The following is a 24,450-nucleotide window of genomic DNA, read 5'->3' as shown; positions in this document are numbered from 1 at the left end:
ATTTCTAGTCATGTTAGAACATGGCCCATTTCCCTCCTCTGACCAAGACTGAAAAACAGGACCATCCATATCAATGAGTGAGAGTGGTTAGAATGTGGAATGGAGTAATTGAGGCGACCAGCATAGATGCATTTAAGGGGAAGTTAGTTAAGTACGAGGGAGAAAGGAATGGAAGGATATGCTGATAGGGTTAGATGCAGTAAAGTCAGAGAAGGCACGTGTGGAGCATAAACACCGACATAGACTTGTTGGGCTGAATGGCCTGTTTGAGCTGTAAATACTATGCAATGTAATTAGAAAAAGCAAACTTCATTCAAGCAATTGTGTAAACAGGACAAAACCAGGGTTATCTTTAAACCTGTGCGCAATTTGTGTGTGGGTAATACAAAACTAGAACCAAACTGAGAGCAACACTTCACAACAACACATTACCTTTGCCAATTATTATGCCAGTCTTGCTGCTGGGTACTGTGAAAGTGAACTCTTGAAGTCCACCAGGAGGGCCCATGTTCCAGTTCCCTTGGCCTCTCCCTCTCCCTCTGCCAGGTCCACCAGGACCACCCGGACCAGGAGGCATGCCAGCCTAAAAGTGGGGGTGAAAAAGCTTCTTAACTACTGTTTACAGAATGCCCCCAAATGGCGAGCATCACAAAGACATTTCCTAGCTGCTATCAACATTCAACACAATATAGGCAAACAGCAACAGGCTTAAAAAGAAAAAGTATTTGTAATCTAACCTCCACACTTCGTAAGAGGTCTGTAAGAATTTCTGCAGCGTGCTGACATCTGTCTGGAGGGCCCAGGATCTGAGCTATTCTTTCTGGCGTTGTCCCATCATCTTTGAGATTTAAAAAAATTATTAGCAAGATTTTTGGGGGAATTTCAACAAGACAAAGCATAAAATCTAATATACTCAATTGCAGAAGGATTAGGTTGTATTAAATTCACCTGGCTTGAACTGAATCCTCACACCAGCATCGTTCTGTATCTTCTTGATCATTTCTCCACTTCTCCCTATTACAATACCAACAGCAAACCGAGGTACAGGGACCTAACAGAAAACATAATTAGTATGTACTACAACAAAGAGACCCTATGGACAAGACTAGCAGTGGTTATAAATAAGATTGCCAAAGTTTGCCTGAAAAAACAATGCATCAAACTTGTCAATACAATAAAAAATTAAATTCAAGCCAACCAAATTAACAGGAGCACTGAAACTCAGTAATTCTTTGTTGCATGGATTACAGGCTCAGGAAAACGTGTCCAACCTTCAACCCATTTGTTTCATTTGCTTGGTCAGTTTGTCTTGTACTTACGTCCAATGCTTCGTTACTTCCTCCCAAACGGGATCCATACTCATTACGCTGCTCTCTAAAGCCACCTTGGTCTCGGTCACGAATTAGATCCATCACCATGTCCTTGGCTTGCTAAAGAACACAATAGAAAAATATATAAACTTGTGCTCATATTTTCCAGTCATTGGTAACACTAACACTATTATAGAAAGAGTAGGAAGAAGCACTGCATCCTACCTGTACTTTGTATGGATCGCCTGTTATGCGGAGGGGTTTGTCTGTTCCTGTCGGCTGAGGTCCATCTTGAATCATCACCATCTTGACTCCAGCACGTTCCTATTTTGCAACAAAACAACTCCATGTACCCACCTTTGCAAGTTAATTGAAGTACTGGGTCTCAGTACTTATGAAGCAAAGCAAATAACAGTAAACATAACTCTTACCTGCAATTGCTTGATTGTTTCTCCACCTTTTCCAATAACAAGCCCAGCCTTGCTTGCAGGAATCATGATCTCCTGCACTGCCGTACCTGGTCCATCCCCGTGGTGTGTACCCGGGCCAATTCGGCCCCTTTCAACTATTTGATCAAGTAGCCTCTTTGCAGCCCTAGAACATTGAATACATTAAAAAGACAGTGCTTTAAGTGTCCCCATGAATGGGGATGGTTGGTGGATAGGGAAGAAAAATCTTCATACAAGTCTGAATTATATCCCAAAATCCACAATCAGACATGAATACAAGATCAGGAAGGTAACTGAAGAATTTTAGTTAACTGAACTCCTACTGCATGAACCATGCATACACACAACTGAACACCATGCACAGTTATAATTACTTCACAGGCTAATCATGGCATTATGGTAAACACTACATAGAAATCACTGAACATCTTGAAGTACACTTACAGAATGGAATCAGGACTTCCCGTCAACATGCAGGATCTTTCTGGTAAACCACCACTGTCTGAAAATGAAATTCACATAAGATCAGAGCACGTGGAGTCAGGTGACAAGTAGAACAGAACAGATAGCAAACTGGCTGGAAAATAAAGTATGGGTTAACGGTAGTTACTTAGACTGGCGGAAGATAGGAAGTGGTGTTCCACAGGGATCAGTGTTGCTCACTATTTAAACAAATGATTTGGCCTCGGGAATCTGAAGTACAATATCAAAATTTGCAGAGGACATCAAACTGGGGGGTATAGTTAATCCTGAGCAAGACAGGGTCAAAATACAAGTCAACATTATCAATCCTGCAGAATGGGCGTGTAAATGGCAAATGAATTTCAATGTAGCTAGGTGTGCGGTGGTGCGTTTTAGAAGGAATAAGGAGTCACCTACTCCTTGGAAAATAAGACACTAAATGGGATAGAGGTGCAAAGGGATCAAGGGTTACAGTAAAAAATTTACAAAAAATGCAAACAAAGCATTGAGGTTCAGTTCGAGAGGAATAGAATTCAAAAGCAGTGAAGTTTTGTTACTATTTGTATAGAACCATGGAGAGTACTGTGCACAGTTCTGGTCTCCATATTACAAAAATGTTAAAGAAGCACTGGAGAAAGTGCAAAAACTATTCACAAGGATGGTACCACAATTGAGAGGTTACAATTATCAGGGAAGGCTGAACAGGCGCGGGGTATTTTCTGTAGCAAAAAGACAGGGGTGACCTGACACAGGTCTTTAAAATTATGAAGGGCTTCGATAGGGTAGAAAAGATGTTTCCACTTGTGGGGAAAGTCCAAAACTGGCGGCCATGAATAGAAGATGGTCACTAATAAATCCAGTAAGGCATTCAGGAGAAACATTTTTACTCAGAGCGGCGAGAATATGGAACTCGCAACCACATGGAGTAGTTAAAGCGATTAGCTTAGATGCATTTAAGGGGAAGTTAGATACATACATGAGGGAAGAAAGGAATAGAAGAATGTGTTGGCTAGGGTTAGATGAAGTAAGGTGGGATGATGCTCACGTGGAGCATAATCACCGCCATATACCTGTTGGGCCGAATGGCCTGTTTCTGTGCTGTAAAAGTCAATGCAACATTTAGTTTATATTAATCCATGGTATCAGATATAGTTAACAAGGAGTATGGTAACGATGTTTCAAACAAGAGGAAGCTAAATCAAATCTTATGGTCCGATTACCATGAACAAAATTAGCAAGTCTGGAGTAAACTAACAGCTATGTAGTCTGAATCCTGAACTGGTCGTTAACTTTCACTTCTTACATATTCCAATGGACATCTTTAGCGTTTATTTAAAAAAAGTGTTTAGTGCAATTTGCCCAGGCCTCAAAGTTATATCTTAGTAACAGATCAGTACAATCCAAACTTCTTCTCAACTATATTTAAAACCTAACTGCACATAGCAAAAACTAGGCTTCTGATTGAGTGTTAATTCAATTAACAAGCATCACGAAAAATAAATTCAAAGATGAATAAGAAAATCTTACCAGGCGCAATCTGTACTTTGCACCCAGACTCTTGCTGTATGCGCGAGATCTGCTCCCCACCTCTACCAATTACTAAAAAAAAGAACATGACTTTTAATATTATGCGGAGTTAAGAGTCATTAGCTCACCAAAATGCAAATTTAAACCAGAGACAATCTACACAGTCAAATTTGCTTGTGAACAGTGCTTTTCCATATACACTATGTTGCAACACTACCAATCTTTCACATGCTTGCAATTAATTCTGTGCAAAACATATCAGCAATTCTTACCCCTTTTGATCCACCCCCAGAGTTATACCGTAGAACCATTGGTTAAAAACCGTGTTTGCAAACTCTCTTTCGAGGTAACAGATTGGAATGGGGGTGGGAAGAGAGGAGGGGAAAGAAGGTAAGGAAAAAGACCAAGTGCAGGCCAGAGAGGGAGGAGGGGGAAGAGCTAAGGGACAAGAGAAGGAGGAGTGGGCAGAGACAGATGAGGAGGCAGGATGGGGGTGAAGAGGAGAGCAGGAAGAAAGGGACAAATGAAAGAGCAATGAGAGAGGGGGAAGGAAAGAGAAAGAGCTGATTTTCTCACCGACACTCGGCATACATTTCAGACACGTAGCAGAGGGTAATACCAACTACTGAAACTATTTCCTAACAATACAGCAGTGCTTACTTCTCTGCACTGACTCACAATCAGACAGAATAACCTTTCTGACAACAGACCTAACTGGCCCTAATGCTTCTATACTATTGTTCAACACTGCTGTTAATTTATGGCATATTTCCACCAAGCTATTTTTTTTATATAAACAAATTTTGTTGAAGGAAGCAACATGTTGACGATTGAAATGTAGCCAGTCAGCGTTAACTGAAGGCCCCACCTAGACTGGAGGTTTAATTGTCTGCACTGAGTTGGCTGATCTCACTTGTGACCATGCTGGATGGGGGAAAATCAGGAGCAGTTCTAGCGAATCCTCTTGGAAACTAGGTGCGCAGGCATATCGAGAAAGGATGATGAGAGGCTTGGTCGTGATTCCTCTGAGCCACCAACTCTTGCTGCTCCAGCTTTCACACAGAATGTCGACTTGGACAAGATAATGGAAGGCGGCAACTGGCGCCCTTAAAATTGCTCACAAGCGGCAAGCAGCGCCTTCGAGGGGCAAGACAGGAAAATGGAAAAGTGGGGAGGCACGGAGAAATAGCTCTTGGAAAAAGAGACTGCATATGCAAACAAAACTAGTTGTTTCAAACAGTGCAGCGTTGAAGAATCTAAAATGTATTCAATGTAGAAAAACACCCCAAAGAACTTCGCAGGTGTGATCAAAGACATGGGCGCCAACTGACTGTTGGACAAGCAGGCTGCTAGCAAAGAAGCAGTGGAGGGGTCGAGAGGATGGTGAAGAGATAGAGCTGGGTGTCATCAGTGTACATGTAAATATAAACCTAAAATTAAATAATTTTTTTTATACATTTACTTACTAAATCCAACCATGCTGTCGGGTACTTTGTACTCCTCCGTTGCAATTGACCTAAATTTTAAAAAAAGTTCATAAATTAGCCAAAACAATTCTTCCCTACAGCATTCAGTTGCTCTCTATTTTGCTCCACAGCAGCCACTCTATATAGTGCTCACCCATTACTATTTTAGTAAAAGATTAGTGGCTTCCCTAATTACTCAGTTTGTTACAGCATCGAGTATGTGAGCCAAGAGAGATCAGGAATGTCTTAGCCTTGCTCCACCCAGTTTATACAGAGTTAGCTTACCGCAGCGGAGGTGATGGTGGAGTGGCGGTGCAAGGGTACTGAATTAAGGAATAAAAGTCACTCAGGTTGGCAACCCAGTGACTGCTACCAGAAAGTGGGCATAGGTAGATGTCAATCCAGGCAGAATTTCACTCAGCCGTGAAGTAGCTTGCCAACATTCTAGGCTCACACATGAAGGACCTGCCATTTAGGCTAGGTACCAGAGGGCTGCTCCGTTTTAGCCAAAAGAGAAAAAGTCCATTGCTGTTCTGCACCATTTTATTTAGGTACTTATTTTGAATCTTAACTACAATACAGTTACACAACTGGACTACGCACCAAAATAGTTTGCGACAAATATTTCCCAATAACTTCACTTAAGCCGTCCAATAGTTTTAGAGCAGCCTATTGGCCAATTTTGTTGAAAGGAACGTGCATTGGTGTTTCCTATTACAGGACAGAACAACCACAGAATGACTCAATGGGGCAAATGCATTGCTTGGTCAATACATTTTTAAATATTTAAAATTGGCACTGACCTATGCCCATGTGCCCTGGTCCAATTATCTCTTACACTCTAACCCCACTTCACCCGAAGACTATACTTGGTCTGGACTCTCCACATGCAATGCCATATGCAGTCGACTAGTTGCATATTGACAATGTTAGGCAAACCTCAATCAACGCTGTATTTATATATAAAAGTTTAGAAACTGGGATGGCTGGGACCCATTACATATTGTAGATCCTTAACTTTATGAAGCTACATTAAGCAGTATTGTTTTTAATAAACTATATTAAGTCAATTAACACTAGCTACATGAAATGACATGATTCATACACAAAGTATTAAGCAGTACCTCATGATTCACTGTAAAAATATAATAAATGTTTTTCCTACCTCTGTTGGTGCATTGCAGCTAGCTGTGCTCCAAATGCTTGAAGGAAAAAAACACACATATTAGCCGATGACTGTAAAAACAGAGCTGATTAAACGTAAGAAAATGCACAGCAAGAAAAGGTCAGTCAGACAACACAACTTGCTTCTACATAGGCTTTAAGGAGCATCTTACACAGAAGTTACACCACAGATATAGGCCATTCAGCCCAACTGGTCTAGAACAGCGTTTATGCTCCACATGAGCCCCCTCCCACCTTACCTCATCAAACGCGATCTGCATGTCCTTCTACTTGCATGTCCCCTGCTTATCTAACTTCCCCTTAAATGCATCTATGCTATTCGCCTCAACTACTGATTGTGGCAGCGAGTTCCACATTCTCACCACTCTGTGTAAAGATGAATACCTTACTGGTTTTCTTAGTTCTTAAATTCTAGCAGGCGAGACACCATTCTATGAGCAGTTGAATTACTTCAGTTTCTTAACATCGAGTTCAACAATTTCAGACTATAAATTGGCCCCTGTATTTCTCGCTTTCTCTCGTTTCCTCACATGGTACCTGTTAATGTTGCGGCCATCATCCACACATCTTCTAGAGCCATCTTTTGTTTCTTAACTTGTCCCATTACCTCTCCTTTTGCCTTGCCGCTCATCCCTTTTGTCAGTCAATCTCTCCTGCCTTCCATTCTATCACAGACCGTCCCTTTGTTCTTTCCTCCCCTCCTCCCTGCCCCTGCTTAAAAATCTCCTCCCTAACCTTTTCCAGTTCTGACGAAGGGTTCAACCCAAAATGTTGACGGTTTCTCCTCTCGATACTGCCTGACCTGCTGAGTGTTTCCAGCACTTTGTTACTTCGTTTCTTGCTCACTCCACTCTTTACCTAGCAAGTGTCCAACAAAGCAGAGATGCATGCTGCATGTTCATTTACTCACATGCACCTGCCAGGGCAAGGTGGACACTAAATATCAACTATGTATTTATCTGCCTGCAGAGAGAGTAAATAAGCAGGTGAGGATGGCCCTACACTACTGACTTCAAGTCAATGTGCAAAGGGAACTTGGGTCATAGAGGGTGTGGGAAACTGACCAATTCTATGATCTTCTCACCGTCAGGGGAGACAAGAGCATGACTAGTACTGTGCATAAATATGTGCTCTGTATAAATTTAAAGCAAAGCTAAGCAGGGTAAGGCTTAAGGTGGCTGGCTAGCTCCAATTTGTCTTGGTTTTGGGGGATTTTGTCCTTGATGCCAGGTTGTTTGTGGATTTAGGCCAGGAAGAGGTTTGAGGCGCGAGTATTCATTCTGGAACTGTCGCTTTCGGAGGAGCCATTAAGCCATCTGGGCTGTGAATTTAATCTGCATTATCTGGATTTACTGGGAACGCCAGAAAAATCAAAGCATGTGGGACATTCCTGCCCCCGGGAGGTGGCTCCGAGGAACACAACGTGGCACCAGTGGAATGGAACCGCAAGCCTGAGCTGGAGTGTTACAAACTGGTGATAAGGGATTGTCTACGTTTACTGCTGTCATTGGACCAAAACTTGTGCTGCTGCCCGTGTACCTGACACTTAATTGCTATAAATAAATCGAGTTTGTTCATTCAAAACCTGAGCCATGCGAGTGTTGTGCTGATATTACTGTCATCCGGGGTGACATGGAGAAGTCTGCAGAGTACAGACTGACTGGGACTGAGAGAGTCTGAAAGGGTAGATCTCTGCAGGGGCAGGAAACCGAGAGGCTGCAGATGTTGGAGAGAATGTGAGGTTCACTTGCATCACGTGCAGGGAGACTGCTGAAAGGGAGAATAACTTATGAAGATCCCCAAAACTTTTATCACACTGGCATCAGCAGTTTGTCTTAAGTCCCTATTCTGTCACAGGGAGGATGAAGCCTAAAGTCTCTGCCAAGGAGAGAGAGGCTGAGAGGTTTAGGGAGAGAATTCCAGAGCTTAGGCCCAAGGCAGCTGATGGCACGGCCGCCAATGGTGGAGTAATGAAAATAAGGCCAGAAATGGAGGAGCACAGATGTCTCAGAGGGTTGTGGGGCTGAAGTACGTTACAGAGAGCGGGAAGGGCACGGTCTTGGTGGGATTTGAAAAGAAGGATAAGAATTTTAAAATAGTGGCATTACCAGGAGCCAATGTAGGTCAGTGAGGCGAATTGGACTTAGTGCAAGTTAGGATACGTGTTTATGGTACATACACGTTAAGGGTTATGATGATCAGTCTAGCTCCATGCAGAGTCCATGTATGGTTATTCTGTCATGGACTTCTCGCCCACGCTGTCGATTCCTACTTTAGGAAACATGGATTTTATTCCCTGACCTCCCCAAAACCGTCTTAACAGTTGGAAACAGTTACTTGATTGTACATTCATATACATAGCACTGTCAGGACTTCAATATATCATGGGTGGGTAAAAGTTTTATACAAAGTTCACTTGAACTGTGGCAAAACACCCTATCAGTGGTTTGCAGCAATGGGATCAATTGAAGAAATTAATCCAGATTATCGCAACAGCAGTACCAAAGTGTAACTGAGGGAGTGCAGCGCTGTTGGAGGTGCCATCTTTTGGATGAGACATTAAACTGAGGCTGTCTGCCCTCTCAGCTGAACGTAAAAAAGATTCCATGGCACTATTTCCAAGAGCAGAAGAGTTTTCCCCAGTGCCCTGGCCAATATTTATCCCTCAACCAACATCAATAAAACAAAACTGATCATTATCGCATTACTGTTTGTGGGACCTTGCTGTGCGCAAATTGGCTGCCGCATTTCCTAGTGACTTCAAAAGTACTTCATTAGCTGTAAAGTGCTTTGGGATGCCCTGAGGTCATGAAAGGCACTGTATAAACGACAAATCTTATTTTCTTTTCTCCCATCCAAGATGGCAATTTGTGAAGCATAAAAAGGTTGCAAATTTAGATGAACTTGGCTCAAACTGGAAGGCAAAGTAAGGCTCGCAAACCTGATGTGTGGGATCACTCTTTAGAGCACATTGCTTTCATTCAGGAAATGGTCACTCAGGTCAGATGACCAATTCTATTTTTGAAACCAATTGCATTTACAAAGACAAAACCAGTTACTCTTGTGAAATTATTGTTCATCTTTTCATGGTAAGATCCAACAGTGTCATGGTCGTTTTTAGATTTCAACTTTTATTCACAGGTTTTTAAAAAAACAGAAATCAGATTCTCAGACTGCGGATTTGAACTTGCTGAACATCAGTTTGAAAAAACAATATGAGTGACTACAAATACAATACTTTAACCCTTTTTAAATTAAGATTACTGTAATTTCTTTTTAATGCTAATTTCATAATGGCCTTCCACTTAAAATCCCTGAGCTGGTTTCCAGTATTTATTACAGGTCTCTGGGACAGTTAAGGGCTGCACTGCTATTACCTGGATATGATTTGCGGAATAGTATTTCAACTAGGTGCAGCAGTCTGCTCAATCAACTCAATCCATTTTGGGAGAACGGAAGTTTCAGCGCATATGTTAATAGACCAGCAAATGGTTTAAACTGGTTAAACGTTTAACCTGATTACTAATTCATAAATTAGTATGCGACGTTCTCATAATAGAATCAAAGGAGGCCGCTGCACCCGTTGTGCCCGTGCTGGTACCAGTTCTTTAACTGGAGCCAGCTTACTTACTCCCATATCTCTAAATTTAAGTGGTTTGAATACACTTTGCGTACATGTATTAGAATCAAGTTGAAGTTCCTACCATAAATGTTGTTTAATAAACAGGACAGAGAGTGCAATCATGCAGGTTTTTTAATACAATGAGCAGGAAAGAATCCCATTCTGAAGTCATTGGGATAGGAGAAAAAATTCTTCCACTGGAGAGTCACTACTTACGGTCATTCTGGGCAACTTTCTTGGTATCTGGTTGATCTACAAAACAAAGCATTTTCTCAATTGATGCAAATAGCTGCCCCACTGCACCAAAGAAAATTAATCATTGTGAAACAGGCAAGTCAATTTTCACCTTCAAACAATACATCAACTAATAAGCTGGATTTATGAAGAGATAATTAATACCATTGCAATACTACAGTTGGGAAGAGAACAGTACTATTACAACTTAATAAAGAGAACAATCCAGTGAAAAAATGGATGGGCTTCTGAGGAAACTTAAAATAACAACTATTTTAAATGACCCATCAATGTCAGTAAAAACATTTTAGCATTACAAATGAATTGGAGCCAAGGAGTCATGAGAACCCATAACGGTGCAGGCAGCTCTAAAAGCAACTTGAACACTTGCGAACACAAATTTAATGGAAAAGACGCAAATTATATTTGAACGGTACTCACTGTCAGAATTAGAGCGCGTGAATATACATACAGGAAACTTTGTGTTATCCGGAGGCTAAATGTCCGGCAAGCTCGAGCCACCGGCAACAATCAGGAGCCGTTTTGTTCGTTTTTTTTTTCTTCGCGTGGCTTTTTCCCCCCCCAACAGTCAGGCTCTGCAAAGTCTCTCTGAAGCTGTTGCTAAGCGACAGAGACGCTTCCAAGGTACGGCCGACTGTTTAGAAGCTGTTGCTAAGTAACAGTGTTTGTTGCCAGATACGGAGCTGAAAAGCTTCCGTATGCTTCAACATTAGCGCTGGTTTGTCCGGCAGTTTTGAGGGAACGGCAACAGCTCGGTCCCGTCGGTGCCGGATAGCACAAAGTTTCCTGGACATACATTCCACACACATAAATGTGACACCATGCCCAAGGGTCTGAAACTGCGGTCTCTGTCAGGCTTGGGGTTCATTGTAGTGTCAAAGCAGGCTTTTAAAAAATTGCAATGGGGTTCAGGGGGCCTGCAAATTTTACAAACTTAGGAAGTCTTTATAATGTTTTGAAAAAGCAAGTCCTTGCACCCACATACAAAAATTCAAAATTTACCAGCCAAGAGCAAGTCTGCCCATATGGCGAAGTACAAACGCATAAAGCGCTCTCCTAGTGATCTCAGTAAGATTCTCAACCAGCAGCACACGTCAAGAAACAAAATGGCACACCCAACCCAGGGGAAGAGACTAACATCTCATCCTTTATTTCCTGAAATTCTGCATCTCCTTCAGTCAGGTTAAAAGAGCACCTTCAATATCAAAACCTGTAAAGAACCCACAATTAACACCCACTAGCTCTGTAGTTTGACAAAAGTTTGTGCAAAGGAAAAAGATGCTCTTACTATGTGAATTTGTCAGCAGACTTTCCCTTGCACAAAAAAATGTTGCAAAGTAGAAAAATAAAATTTCTACTGTATCTTACATTTTGGGGGGGGGGGGGGTGGGACTGGATTCAACTATAGATTTATATTGAAGAATATAAAGTATTAACAACTGATCATATCACAGGATTATAATATCAAATGATGTGACAGCAATAGCAGCCCTCAGCAGAAAATACATCTGCATCAATACTGCACGAACATTCAGTAAAAAATTAAGTACATTTGTTCAAAATGTGTAGGCTAGTGACTTTTTTTTTTGTATGTGTATTACCTGCCAGTAACAGAACGCCATCAAGTAAAACTCTTTCCATTTCCAGCTCCTTACAATATTTTAGGACTATACTAAATCCACATTTAAATATTACACACAGACAAATAGTTTCCTGCCTTTGAAAGGAGAAGGTATCCCTCCTAGTACTCGCTCACGTTCAAACTTGCCCAACAGTCATCTACACATTTTTAAAAAATGTTACAACGATCGGCTCAAGTATCAAGATTCTTCCTCAGGACAAAATTTAGGTGTTGTTTCGCAAAAAGGCCAAGAAGATTTTGCACTGGAACATTGATCCATAAACTGACCCAAAAAAATCTCTAGAACCAAGAATGAACATGGGCTATTGTGACATAACAACAAAGATCTTAGTGAAGACTGTCACAGCAGAATGGGGCAACCTAATTAGCTATGACAAAATTCTGAACAAAGAAAAGCTCCGTCGTTGTTCACAGATCTCTCAATGTTTGAAAATAGAAAATTTGAGCAAAGCGTCAGAATAAGTGGCATCAATGTGGAAGATGCATTTTCCAGATATCTAGGAAAAAACTCAATGTTGACTTGCGTGGATCTGGCTATTTGAGAGAGTCTAAGTGAGGAGATATTCTGGTTTCCCCTGCCCACCCCCCCAATTTTTCTGAAACCCTGGACCTTTAGTTTAATGCACCAAAAACAAATACTATACAGTAACCCTGCAATTCTCTGGATCAAGTATAGTTTACGATATAATGCAAGTCCTCACTCTGTCATACAATGTGTTTGAACTTTGATACTTGAACCAGCTTTTCATTATAAATGGAACTAATGTTTTATTACATTAACGGCACTATGAAAGTACAACCTATTGTTTGATATCATTCCATCATCCTTGCATGTGAAGAAATCTAATCAACTCCAATTTAAAAGCTGCTCATAAAACCAAAATATCAACTATGACTCTCCCCAAAAAGTAACCGATGATACAGTATCAGATTAACTGCAATGATGAGTTTATGGATAATAAAATAATTTCAAAGGACTCACCTCCATCTTCCAGGGGCCTTTTCTGTCCACCATATCCATAGTCAGACGTATTTATTGCTGTTCCTGTATCGCCACCAATTTTTGCTGCGATCTGCAGTAAAAACACAACCAGCAAGTGACATTTTGAGGTGCCAAGTATACAACTTTTCCCTTCCTTCCCAACTCACGCCAGGGTTCCATTGGTGCCAGAACCCCTCCAGACGTCGTGAATCATATTTCGTGCGCCTAGACACATCAGGCAGGTAATCCAAAATGTAGGAACTTTCGGCTCCAGCACTGTGATACTGACTCATGGATGGGCAATGCTGGCCTTGCCAGCTACACCCACATCCAATTAAAAAACTCCATCTGCACTGATAACAGGAAACAGGGGGGGGGGGGGGGGGGGTGTGAAGGGAAAGAAATAAAACGGCGGCGGAAGAAATGAACCCCCAAGTCATATTGCTTTTCTTTTTCCAAAAGCTTTGATGATTTTTCTTGTGCTCAGAGTGAAGGAGGTTATTGGTGGGCATTTCATTGCACCATTTCCACTTCCAATACGAGTGACCATTGTAGCTTTTCCAAGTGATATTCCTAATTACGGTTAGAAATACCCATACCCACTGGGAACTGCATTGGGACTAACCAAACTCATTTAATACAGACTCAATTCAAAATTAAAAATCTATGATTTTGATCTGGACCAAAGAAATCTAATGAACCACAACCTGGTGCTCTAATGAAGATCTGATGCAATTGTTAGATTGATACATTCACAAACAGGTGGTATTCCTAGCTTTCCTTTGTAATAATTTTGAAGATATTTACAAATAATGCTCCAGGACAATCACCCGCTATAGACTTTCTGTTCAATAATTCTGGTGTTATCAGTAAGATGGCCGTGAATAGAGCATGCTCTAAGATTAGCAGACACGATGATGTATAGAAAGACAGCAGAACTATGACTATTGTCAATAAACCAATGCAACAAGAGCTTGTCCTCATCTCTTGCTGTATGAGAGAACTGGATCTGCATCAGCTTCTGAAAACGTATCTGGTGACATTTTCGCTGTCTCAGTGCCACGCAGTTTTTAAACTCTAGATACAGATATGTGGTTATAATTCTCAGTTTCTGTATAGCAAACTACAACACATTTCAATAGTGTTACACACCACCCAGTGGCTAGAATTGAGCATGACAGCTCTATCTAGACATTTAAAAGGATTTCATAGATTTTCTGGCAACTACCCCCCCACAGGTAACCGTGTTAAAATGAACTAGGCTCCAAACAACTCGTTATAATTTTGAATTCAACCATTGTTTTCATGAATAAAAATATTTTGAACAAATGGTCCAAACTTTAAATATTAGCCTGTCTTTTCTTTTTTCAAACACCGAGACCGGTTGTGTACATAGGAAGTCAAGAGGACTGGAAAAGACCACTGTGGACCATCTGATTGGTGTGGTGGCAGGGTAGTTCCAGCACTTCCGGTTTTTACTTTAGATTTCTGGCTTTCTTACCTGGATTCCTTTTAGAAGTGGTTGCGGGAAACACATTACATAGAAAAGGTGGTGGAAAAGGGTCAAATAGTCACCAGGCAAACGGGCACAGAAAAGTGCTTCTGGAAGTTATAACTTTCTTCCCACCCCCAGTACTTCACACCAACATGAACAGAGAATGAAAAATTTGAACCTCAAAAGCTTACTCGGGGTGCTGAACGCCTGCAAACTTTGTTGTGGAAAACCTCTGCTCGTCGTTGCTATTTTTCACTGCACAAGCAGTGTCATTGCCTACCTTCTGCCAAAACAACTGGTCCCAGGTGTGATGGTAGCACATAGCAGCCAACCATGGAACAGTTAAAAGTGAGCATTAGCCACTCTGAAAAAAGTACAAATCAAGTACAGATGGTCACTCCAATCATAGGTGCGTGCTTGTGTATTAATGATTATGAATACCAAGGATGCTTCAATATTCGTATTAACTATTCAAGACGACTCCCTGGTCTCCAAAGAGTAGCATCTATCGCAAAAATTCCCAAGATGGCAATTAAGTTCACGAATCTCTCGGCTGCAGATACAGGTTGCTTTAGAAGTATGCCACTTACACCCAGGAGTCAAAAAAGATACTCAATGCAGTGCTGCTGTAAATCACAAAATGTGGCAAATTTGCAGTTATTGTGCTTGCACTAATTTTATTTCACCAGTTAAATGAGACTTCAAAAAAAAAAAATTCTAGTTATTATATACTCAAAGATTGATTGCCAATACTAGACCTGCACTGTATCACTGCCCCCCAAGGTGGACGGAGGTAATGAAATGACCCAAATGTACTGTTTTTGGAAGGTTGAACTTTGGCGTTACCCCAGTGGAAACGTTCAGGACAAGTGTTATTTATATCATGCCTTTAACGCAGTAAAGTCCCAGGGTGCTTCACAGGAGCTTTAGCAAATAAACGTTGACACCGCACAACATAAGGAGAATTAGGGCAGATCAAAGAGGTAGGTTTTAAGGAGCATCTTAAAGGAGAGAGGTAGAGAGGTTTATGGAGGGAATTCCAGGGCTTGGGGTCTTGGCAGCTGAATGCATGGCTGCCAATGGTGGAGCGGTTAAAATCTGGGATGCGCAAGATGCAAGAAAACAATTATGAGAATTTTAAAATCGAGGTGTTGTTTAACCAGGCGCCAATGTAGGTCAGCGAGCACGGGGGTGATTGGTGAACGGGACTTGGTGCGACTTAGGACATGGGCAGACTTCTGGATGACCTCAAATTTACGGAGGGTAGAAAATTGGAGGCTGGCTAGGAGTGCGTTGAGTCAGGTCTAGTGGTAACAAAGACACAGATGAGGGTTTCAGCAGATGAGCTGAGGCAGGGATAGAGTCGGGTGATGTTACAGAAGTGGAAATAGGTGCTCGTAGTGATGGTGAAGATGTGGTCGGAAGCTCATCTTGGGGTTAAATGTAACATCAAGGCTGCCAACAGTCTGGTTCAGCCTCAGACAGGTGCCAGAGAAAGGATGGTGCCGGGGGCAAGGGAATGGAGTTTGTGGCGGGGACTTTAGACAATGACTGCTCTTCCCAAAATTTAGTGTGGTCAACCGTGTTAAAAGCTGCAGACAAATCGAAAAGGTTTACAATTGCCATGGTTACATAAGATGTCATTCATGACTTTGGCAAGAGCCATTTCGATCCTGTGGCAAGGGCATAAACATCACTGGAGGGGTTTAACCATGAATTTCTGGGAAAGATGGGCATGGCTCTGGGAGGCAAAAGCACACTCAAGAACTGTGGAGAGGAAAGGGAGGTAGGAGATGGGATGATAGTTTGCAGGGATGGAGGGGGGTCAAGGGCACATTTTCCTCCAAGCTGTGCGGCTGTCTGCTGGTACCATGCAGCCAGACAGCAGCTTTTCCAAGGTAAAATTTTGCACATCCGAGAAACTTTGAATGGGCTGCGCAGCCCGTTAAAGGGACTGCGCACCTAAAAAAAATTAGGGGGGAACTTTGGTCAAGGGTTGTTTTTTTTTTTTTTTTTTTTTTTTTTTTTTTTTTGAGAGGATGGGTAACAACGGCAGATTTGAAGGAGAGGAGGACAGTACCCAAGGAAACAGGACCTTAAATATTATCAGCTAACATGGGAGCCAGGAATGGAAGTTGGGCGGTCAGCAGTTTGGTGGGAATCGGGTCGAGGGAGTAGGAGGTAAGTCTCATGGACAAGATGAGCTGGAAGATGGCATGAGGGGAGATCGGAGAGAAACTAGAGAAAGATGAGAGTCAGGGCTAGGGGCTGGGGGGAACCTTAGAGGAAGTTTGGCCCGGTGGGCTAGGGGAAGGAAGGGAAGCGGCAGAGGCAGCTGAACGGATGGTCTCAATCTTAGTGACAAAGCAGTCCATGAGCTCCTCACACTTGTTGGAGGAGTGAGTGGAAGAGATAGTAATGGCCATTCGTGTGCACTTATAAATTAGTGATCTTTGCCACACATCACCAAACAGCTGCAGGAAATGCTGGGTCTGTTGCTCCGTGTTTCAATTTGCAGCCTCCTTGCATCGTGGGTATTTTTGTCAGAACAGATAATGGGGTAATAGGATAGCATGATAGAAGTGTTTAAAGCTAGGAAAGGTGGGTAGATAGAAACAGATGATTTCCCGTCGTTATGGGGCGAAGGAGGGGCCAAAATAAAAGATGAAGTTGTATGAGATTTAGAACAGATTACAGGAGGAAAGAGGTGCGAGATTGTGAAATTCACTTCTAGGATTAGATTGCAGAGGCAAGTATTTTCCGGTTTACTGATTCAATGCTGCATTCATATGGGAATGAAATGCTTTGCTTTATAGTATTTGCAACAGGATGCAATGTATCCTGGCAATTCTACGCGACTGTAAGGTTGCACAGGAACAGGAGTAGTCTATTCAGCCCTCGAGCCTGTTCCACTATTCTTAGAAGTCACACAACACCAGGTTATAGTCCTCCAGCTTTATTTGAAATCACAGCGCTCCGAAAGCTTGTGATTTCAAATAAAGCTGTTGGACTATAACCTGGTGTTGTGTGACTTCTTACATTTGTCCACCCCAGTCCAACTCCGGCATCTCCACACCATGGCCACTATTCTTAGGTAATGGCTGATCGGTGCCTCAACTCCACTTATCCACCTTTGATCCATCTCTCTCTCTCTGTACCCTTAGCTAATAAAAATGTCGATCTCAGTCTTTAAAATTTCAATTGACCCAGCATCCACGGCCTTTTGGGGAAATGAGTTCCAGATATCCATTACCTTTTGTGCGAAGTAGTATTGAATGGCCTAGCTCCAATTATAAGATTGCACCCCTTTGTTCTGGATCCCCCACACACACCCAAATAACTTTTCTGCATCTATCCCCTTTACCATTTTGAAACACTGCAAACATCAAGACAATGGAGGCATGTGTGCTCATGCGCATTTTTTATAATCAAGGTGCCACAGAAAAGTTTTACTTTTCTTCTTCACTGAAATTCGAGCGTCAAAGTCACTTAGTAGCTCTAATCAGATACAAAGATCATATTTTACAATCCACGTGTGGAAAAACTTCCCCCCCCCCTTCAGTTCTGTCCGGGGGGGGATGGGATTTTATTTTTTCAAAAAGCAGCTCTCGATCCCCAAGAAAAAAAGTCACAGACTGCCATCTATATAGCGCCCAGCACGACCTCACCAAGCACTTTACAGCCAATGAAGCACTTTCTTTTTTTTGGGAAGTGTTGTAAATGTATGAAACGCAGAGGCCAATCCTACCGACCATAAGGTTCCCTTCTATTCAGAAACAAAGGGGGAGGGGGAAACATGTGCGTTGCTCCTGGAAAATTATTTAAAAATCTGAAACAGGCTATAAAAAGATTGTGTGGGGGTAAAATTGTTGGTGCACAAATGACAAAGGGGGTCCCCCATTATAACCCGGGATGCAAACGTGTTCTTCGCTCTCAAACATAGGAAGCTGATCGTCCACTTGGCCGCTGAGCGCGAACGATCATTCTCCCCCCCTCGGTGCAGGCCGGAGAATGAATGGCTCCGGCACCGGGGGCCTCCCCTATTGTTCAGAACCCTCCCTCCCCACCCCCCACCGCCGGGGCCTGGCGTTCAGCCGCCCGCCCGCTCACTCGGTGAAGTTGCTCTCCCCCCCCGGCCCCGAGGGATCAGGCCCGTGTCGCGTCAAAAGCCGCCAGCCACCTCCGACCCGAGGCATAATGGCGGACGGGAGGACGGACGCTCGCGGCTCCATTTTAAAAACAGGCGCAGACAGACAGTCGCCGCTCGGCCTCCAGCTACCCACCTGCCTCGCCCGCTGAAGGGCGTCGGCGAAAGCGTCGTTCTTAAAGGCGCCGCCACCAGCACCGCCAACCCCGCCGCCGCCGCCACCACCACCAGCACCGCCGCCTCCTCCTCCCCCGCCGCCACTACCGGCTAACGCGTTGGGCGGCGCTACCGCGGAGTACTCGGCCATATCTGCTACTGCGAGGTGCTGTGTGCGGCCCGTAAACTGAGGCGCCTTCTGCTGCTGCTGCTGCTACAAAATGGCCGACCGGCTCTAGCTCACGGGAGGAGGAGGGAGGGAGCGGGAGTCGCCGCCAACTCTCGCGAGAGCCCGGCCAGACCCGACCCGGGCGGGACCAGGATTGAACTCTCGCGAGATTGGGGTGAGGGGCGGGGCCACAATCTGTGCACGACAACAGCAGCAACTTACGCACGGCAGGCAGACACTCACAATGGAAGTTACGCTTGAGCAAACGAACGCGGAACGGAGGACTGAATGATTGAACTTCTTAGGCAGTCCCTCGGAACCGAGGATGACTTGCTTCCACACTAAAAATGAGTTCTCAGGTGACTGATGAGTCCAATGCGGGACTTACAGTCTCTGTCACAGGTGGGGAAGACGGTGGTTGAAGGGGCAGGTGGGTGGGGTGCTTGGGTTGACGTGCGCTCCTTGCGCTTCGCTTCCGCTTGCTCCCGGCGAAGAGACTCGAGGTATTCGGCACCTTCCCGGATGCTTCTGCTCCACTTTGTGCGGTCTTGGGCCAGGGATTCCCAGGTGTCGGTGGGGATGTTACACTTTTTCAAGGAGGCTTTGAGGGTGTCCTTGAAGCGTTTCCTCTGCCCACCTGGGGCTCTCTTGGCGTGCCGGAGCTCCGAGTGGAGCGCTTGTTTTGGGAGTCTGGTTTCGGGCATGCGGACAATGTGACCCGTCCATCGGAGCTGATTGAGCGTGGTCAGAGCTTAGATGCTGGGGATGTTGGCCTGAGCAAGAACACTGACGTTGGTGTGCCTATCCTGCCAATGGATTTGCAGGATCTTGCAGAGGCAGCGTTGGTGGTACCTCTCCAGTGCTTTGAGGTGCCTGCTGTACATGGTCCATATCTCTGAGGCATACAGCAGGGCAGGTATCACTGCTGCCCTGTAGACCGTGACCATGATTGAACGATGCCAGTAGGACTGGTGTATATGGGTTCTTTTCTTGGTTTATTAAATAGTGGCAGTTTGTACTGTAAACATTATTGATTTACCTGTAAAAATGTATTATTGTATTTATATTGTTGACCATAAAGTTTTTTGGGGTTTCATCCTTTTCATTGTGGTCAATGAATGCAATGGATTTACTATGTAACTGATGAGTTGTTTAAGTACTGTTGTACTTGAATGTTAAAATTTTTTAAAAGGACAACAGATTATACCAAGCAAAAATGAAGAGTTACTAGATTGCCAGTAGGACTGGTATGTATTGTTTTTACTATGGGTACCTGTATTGTTGACATTGTTTTTGTCTGAAAAAATTTATTATTGTATTTGTACTGTGATGCGCTATCAATTACTCATAAAAGACGGAGAGTTAGGAGAGTAACTAAAGGCTTTTATGAGCAAAGAACAGAGCATGCCTCTCGTGGGTGACTGGGCTCCAAGAAGGCAGGGGGCTGCAGGGCAATCACCTTTGTACCTGGGCCTGTGGGTGGAGCCAGGGGCGGAGCCAGCAGGGACATGCTGAGGCATGCATAGGTACAACAGTGTCATAGGTACAACAGTGTGCAACAACAACAACAGTGAACAACAATAACAGTGGTTTACCACATTCACCCCTTGTTTAAAATTGAGTCCGGCGGGGTGAAGTGTACTAAAGGTTCGTGTAAGTAAGTCTATCAGGTGGCCTTGTATGCCGTCCTGATCGTCGTGGTGGCGGCGGTGATGGTGCAGCATCCAACGTTGAATCTGGCGTCTCATTGAGTGGTTGGGTGGTCAATGACGGGTCCTGGGGCTGCGGCATGCCGTCTAGCGGGGTTGGGTTGTGGGTAGTGGTGGATGGCAATGGTAGTGTTTCAGGGGCACCCAAAGGTGCGAGATCTCGTGTGGGGGCTGTGTCCTCCCGCCCGTCCGGGTACGCTACGTAAGCGTACTGGGGGTAGGCGTGGGTAGTGGTGGGTGGCGAGGGAGGTGTTTCGGGAGCACCCGAAGGTGCGAGGTCTCGTATGGAGACTGTGTCCTCCCGCCCGTCCGGGTACACCACGTAAGCATACTGAGGGTTGGCATGGAGGAGGCTCACCCTCTCGACCAGGGGGTCCGTCTTATGGGACCTCACGTGCTTCCGCAGTAGGACGGGTCCTGGAGAAGTCAGCCATGTCGGTAACGAGATCCCCGATGTGGACTTCCTGGGGAAGGAGAACATTCTCTCGTGAGGGGTAGCATTGGTGGCTGTACAGAGCAGTGACCGAATGGAATGGAGCGCCGCAGGGAGGACTTCCTGCCAGCGAGAGGTCGGAAGGCCCTTAGATTTCAAGTTTAAAAGGACTGCCTTCCAGACCGTCGCATTCTCCCTTTCCACCTGGCCATTCCCCCGGGGGTTGTAGCTGGTGGTCCTGCTTGTAGCGATACCTCTCGAGAGCAGGTACTGCCGGAGTTCGTCGCTCATAAAGGATGAGCCCCTGTCACTATGAATATAGCTAGGGAAACCGAACAAGGCGAAGAGGTCATTCAGACATTTAATGACCGTGGTACTGGTCATGTCTGAGCAAGGGATGGCAAACGGGAAACGGGAGTACCCATCAATTATGTTGAGGAAGTACACATTGCGGTCGGAGGAGGGGAGGGGCCCTTTAAAATCGACGCTCAGCCGTTCAAAGGGGCGCGTGGCTTTGATCAGGCTTGCTCTGTCTGGCCTATAAAAATGCGGTTTGCACTCGGCACAGATTTGGCAGTTCATGGTCCTGACCTCCTCGACGGAGTAGGGCAGGTTACGGGATTTGATGAAGTGAAAAAACCTGGTGACCCCCGGGTGGCAGAGGTCATTGTGGAGGGTCTTCAGTCTATCGACCTGCGTGTTGGCGCATGTACCACGTGATAGGGCATCTGGGGGCTCATTGAGTTTCCCGGGCCGGGACAAGATATCGTAATTGTAGGTGGAGAGTTCGATTCTCCACCTCAAGATCTTGTCGTTCTTGATTTTGCCCCTCTGCTTATTATTAAACATAAAAGCTACTGAACGCTGGTCAGTGAGCAGGGTAAATCGTTTTCCGGCCAGGTAATGCCTCCAATGTCGCACAGCTTCCACAATGGCCTGGGCCTCCTTTTCGACAGAGGAGTGTCGAATCTCGGGGCCCTGGAGGGTCCTTGAGAAAAAGGCCACGGGTCTCCCCGCCTGGTTAAGGGTTGCAGCTAGGGCAAAGTCGGATGCGTCGCTCTCCACTTGGAAAGGGATGGACTCATCCACTGCGTGCATTGTGGCCTTCGCAATATCTCCTTTTATGAGAGTGAAGGCTGCACAGGCCTCTGCTGTCAGGGGGAAGGAGGTGGACTTGATGAGGGGTCTGGCTTTGTCCGCATAGTTGGGCACCCACTGAGCATAGTACGAGAAAAACCCTAGGCATCTCTTCAGTGCTTTTTGGCAGTGGGGGAGGGGTAGCTCCATAAGGGGGCGCATCCTGTCGGGGTCGGGGCCGATGACTCCGTTCTCCACTACACAGCCAAGAATGGCAAGGCGCTTGGTACGAAACATACATTTGTCCTTGTTGTATGTTAGGTTCAGCCGCTGGGCCGTACGGAGGAATTTCTCTAGATTAACATCATGGTCCTGCTGGTCGCGGCCGCAGATGGTGACGTTGTCGAGATAGGGGAAAGTGGCCTGGAGCGCGTTCTGGTCAACCATCCGGTCCATCTCCCGTTGGAAGACTGAAACCCCGTTGGTGACGCCGAAGGGAACTCTGAGGAAGTGGTAGAGACGACCGTCAGCTTCAAAAGCTGTGTACTGGCGGTCCTCAGCCCTGATGGGGAGCTGGTGGTATGCCGACTTCAGATCAATCGTCAAGAACGCCCGGTATTGTGCTATCTGATTGACCATGTCAGATATGCGGGGGAGTGGGTATGCATCTAGCTGGGTGTAGCGATTGATCGTCTGGCTGTAGTCAATAACTAGGCGCTGTTTTTCGCCAGTCTTCACTACCACCACTTGTGCTCGCCATGGGCTGGTGCTACTTTCAATAATCCCTTCCTTCAGGAGTCTTGCTACCTCGGATTTAATGAAGCTCCTATCCCCGGCACTGTAACGCCTGCTTTTGGTAGCGATGGGCTTACAGTCACGGGTGAGGTTAGCGAACAAGGCGGGGGGGGGGCTCTAAGGGTGGAGAGGCTGCAAATGGTGCGCGGCGGGCGATTTAAAAGCTGCTGGCTGCAGACTGTGAGTGGGGGGAGGGGTCCGTCGTACGCTAATGTGACACTCTTAAGGTGGCACTGAAAATCCAACCCCAGTAGAACGGCAGCGCAAAGATGGGGCAGGACTAGGAGTTTAAAATTTTTGTATTCTGTGCCCCTTACTGAAAGGGTCACTACACAGTAGCCACCGACGTCCGCTGACTGGGCTTTGGAAGCCAAAGAGATCCGATGTCGCGTCGGCAGGACCGGGAGAGAGTAATTGCGCACCGTGTCGGGGTGGATAAAGCTCTCCGTGCTCCCGCTGTCAAAAAGGCAGGTAGTGGCGCGGCCGTTTACCGTAATGTCCATCATGGACCTGGACAGTTGATGAGGGAGAGATTGGTCCAGCGTCATGGAGGCCAGCGTATGGTCGAGCGAGTCGATGTGGTCGTCAGATGAGGCGGTGGTTGAGTCCGGGTCCCCCGTGGTTGAAGTTGGAGACGTCCGAGATGGCGGACAAAATGGCGGCGCCCACGGTCCCGATCCCCACGTGGCTGGGGGAGCCCAAGATGGCAGACAAGATGGCTGCCCCCACGGTTCGCACGTGGCGCTGCTGGCGTTAGCGGTTTTACCTTTGCAGGCGCTGACATAGTGTCCTTTCTTCCCGCAGCCGGAGCAGGTAGCGTTTCTCGCCGGGCAGCGTGCTCTGGGGTGTTTTGCCTGGCCACAAAAATAACATTTCTGTGCCTTGGACGTCGCAGCAGCAGTTGAAGGTGGCGGCCCCATGACCCAAGGTTGTGGCGTCCACGTTGCGGAGCGGTTAGGGGAGAAGGCGTCCATATTCCTGTGGGCCGCGTCGAGCGAGAGCGCGAGGGACACTGCCTTTCTCAGGTCCATTTCTCCCTTTTCCAACAGTCTCTGCCGGGAGTAGTCGGACCTTAGACCCGCAACGAAAGCATCTTGGATCAGTCCCTCCGTGTGTGCTGCGGCTGATACTTCTTTGCAATCGCAGTCTCGGCCGAGTATCCGTAGTGCCCGTAGGAAGGCCTCCACCGATTCCCCGGGCTGCTGTCTGCGAGATCTTAAGAGGTGCCGGGCATAGACCGTATTTACCGGGCGTGCGTATTGCCCTTTTAGCAGATCGATAGCCGCTGCGTAGGTCGTCGCGTCCTGGATTATTGTATAAACTTGGTGGCTCACCTTTGAGGCCAGGATTTCCAACTTGTTTTCGTCCAGGGTCACAGTTGAGGCTTGCAGGTAGGCCTCGAAGCAACGCAGCCAATGCGCGAATTTGGTAGCCGAACCCGCTTCTTGGGGGTCTAGGTCCAGGCATGTTGGTCTGAGGGCTCGCAGCAGCTCCTGCTGCTCAGTGTTTGGTGCAGCAGCCTGCTGCTCAGCGTTTGTTGTCGACATTTTGTTTTTGCTAATAAAATTG

General features: G+C 45.4%; 1 protein-coding gene across 11 annotated transcripts in view; it reads right to left on the bottom strand.

The window, feature by feature from the left end:
- The window catches only part of fubp1 (far upstream element (FUSE) binding protein 1), a 69,587-nt gene that overhangs the window by 23,171 nt on the left and 21,966 nt on the right, over positions 1–24,450 (bottom strand). For 7 of the 11 annotated variants that reach the window (XM_085983468.1, XM_085983464.1, XM_085983465.1 and 4 more), the window contains exons 1-13: positions 18,679–18,943; positions 12,901–12,991; positions 10,238–10,273; positions 6,380–6,416; positions 5,215–5,264; positions 3,749–3,820; positions 2,204–2,261; positions 1,742–1,904; positions 1,536–1,634; positions 1,320–1,430; positions 949–1,051; positions 738–838; positions 433–583 (exon numbers count right to left, since the gene is read on the bottom strand). In XM_085983468.1, coding sequence (XP_085839594.1) covers positions 433–583; positions 738–838; positions 949–1,051; positions 1,320–1,430; positions 1,536–1,634; positions 1,742–1,904; positions 2,204–2,261; positions 3,749–3,820; positions 5,215–5,264; positions 6,380–6,416; positions 10,238–10,273; positions 12,901–12,991; positions 18,679–18,849 — 1,243 coding nt within the window. In that variant the 5' untranslated portion in view covers positions 18,850–18,943. Of the gene's footprint in view, positions 1–432; positions 584–737; positions 839–948; positions 1,052–1,319; positions 1,431–1,535; positions 1,635–1,741; positions 1,905–2,203; positions 2,262–3,748; positions 3,821–5,214; positions 5,265–6,379; positions 6,417–10,237; positions 10,274–12,900; positions 12,992–18,678; positions 18,944–24,450 lie in introns of those variants that run through there. The other 4 variants (XM_085983473.1, XM_085983471.1, XM_085983466.1 and 1 more) reach the window with 3 other exon arrangements.

This window comes from Somniosus microcephalus, chromosome 3, assembly GCF_052327205.1.
Source record: "Somniosus microcephalus isolate GS21.2 chromosome 3, FLI_Smic_1.0, whole genome shotgun sequence".
Lineage (NCBI taxonomy): Eukaryota > Metazoa > Chordata > Chondrichthyes > Squaliformes > Somniosidae > Somniosus > Somniosus microcephalus.
The sequence above is the reverse complement of the archived record's forward strand: the minus strand, read 5'-3'. Positions and strand labels throughout refer to the sequence as shown.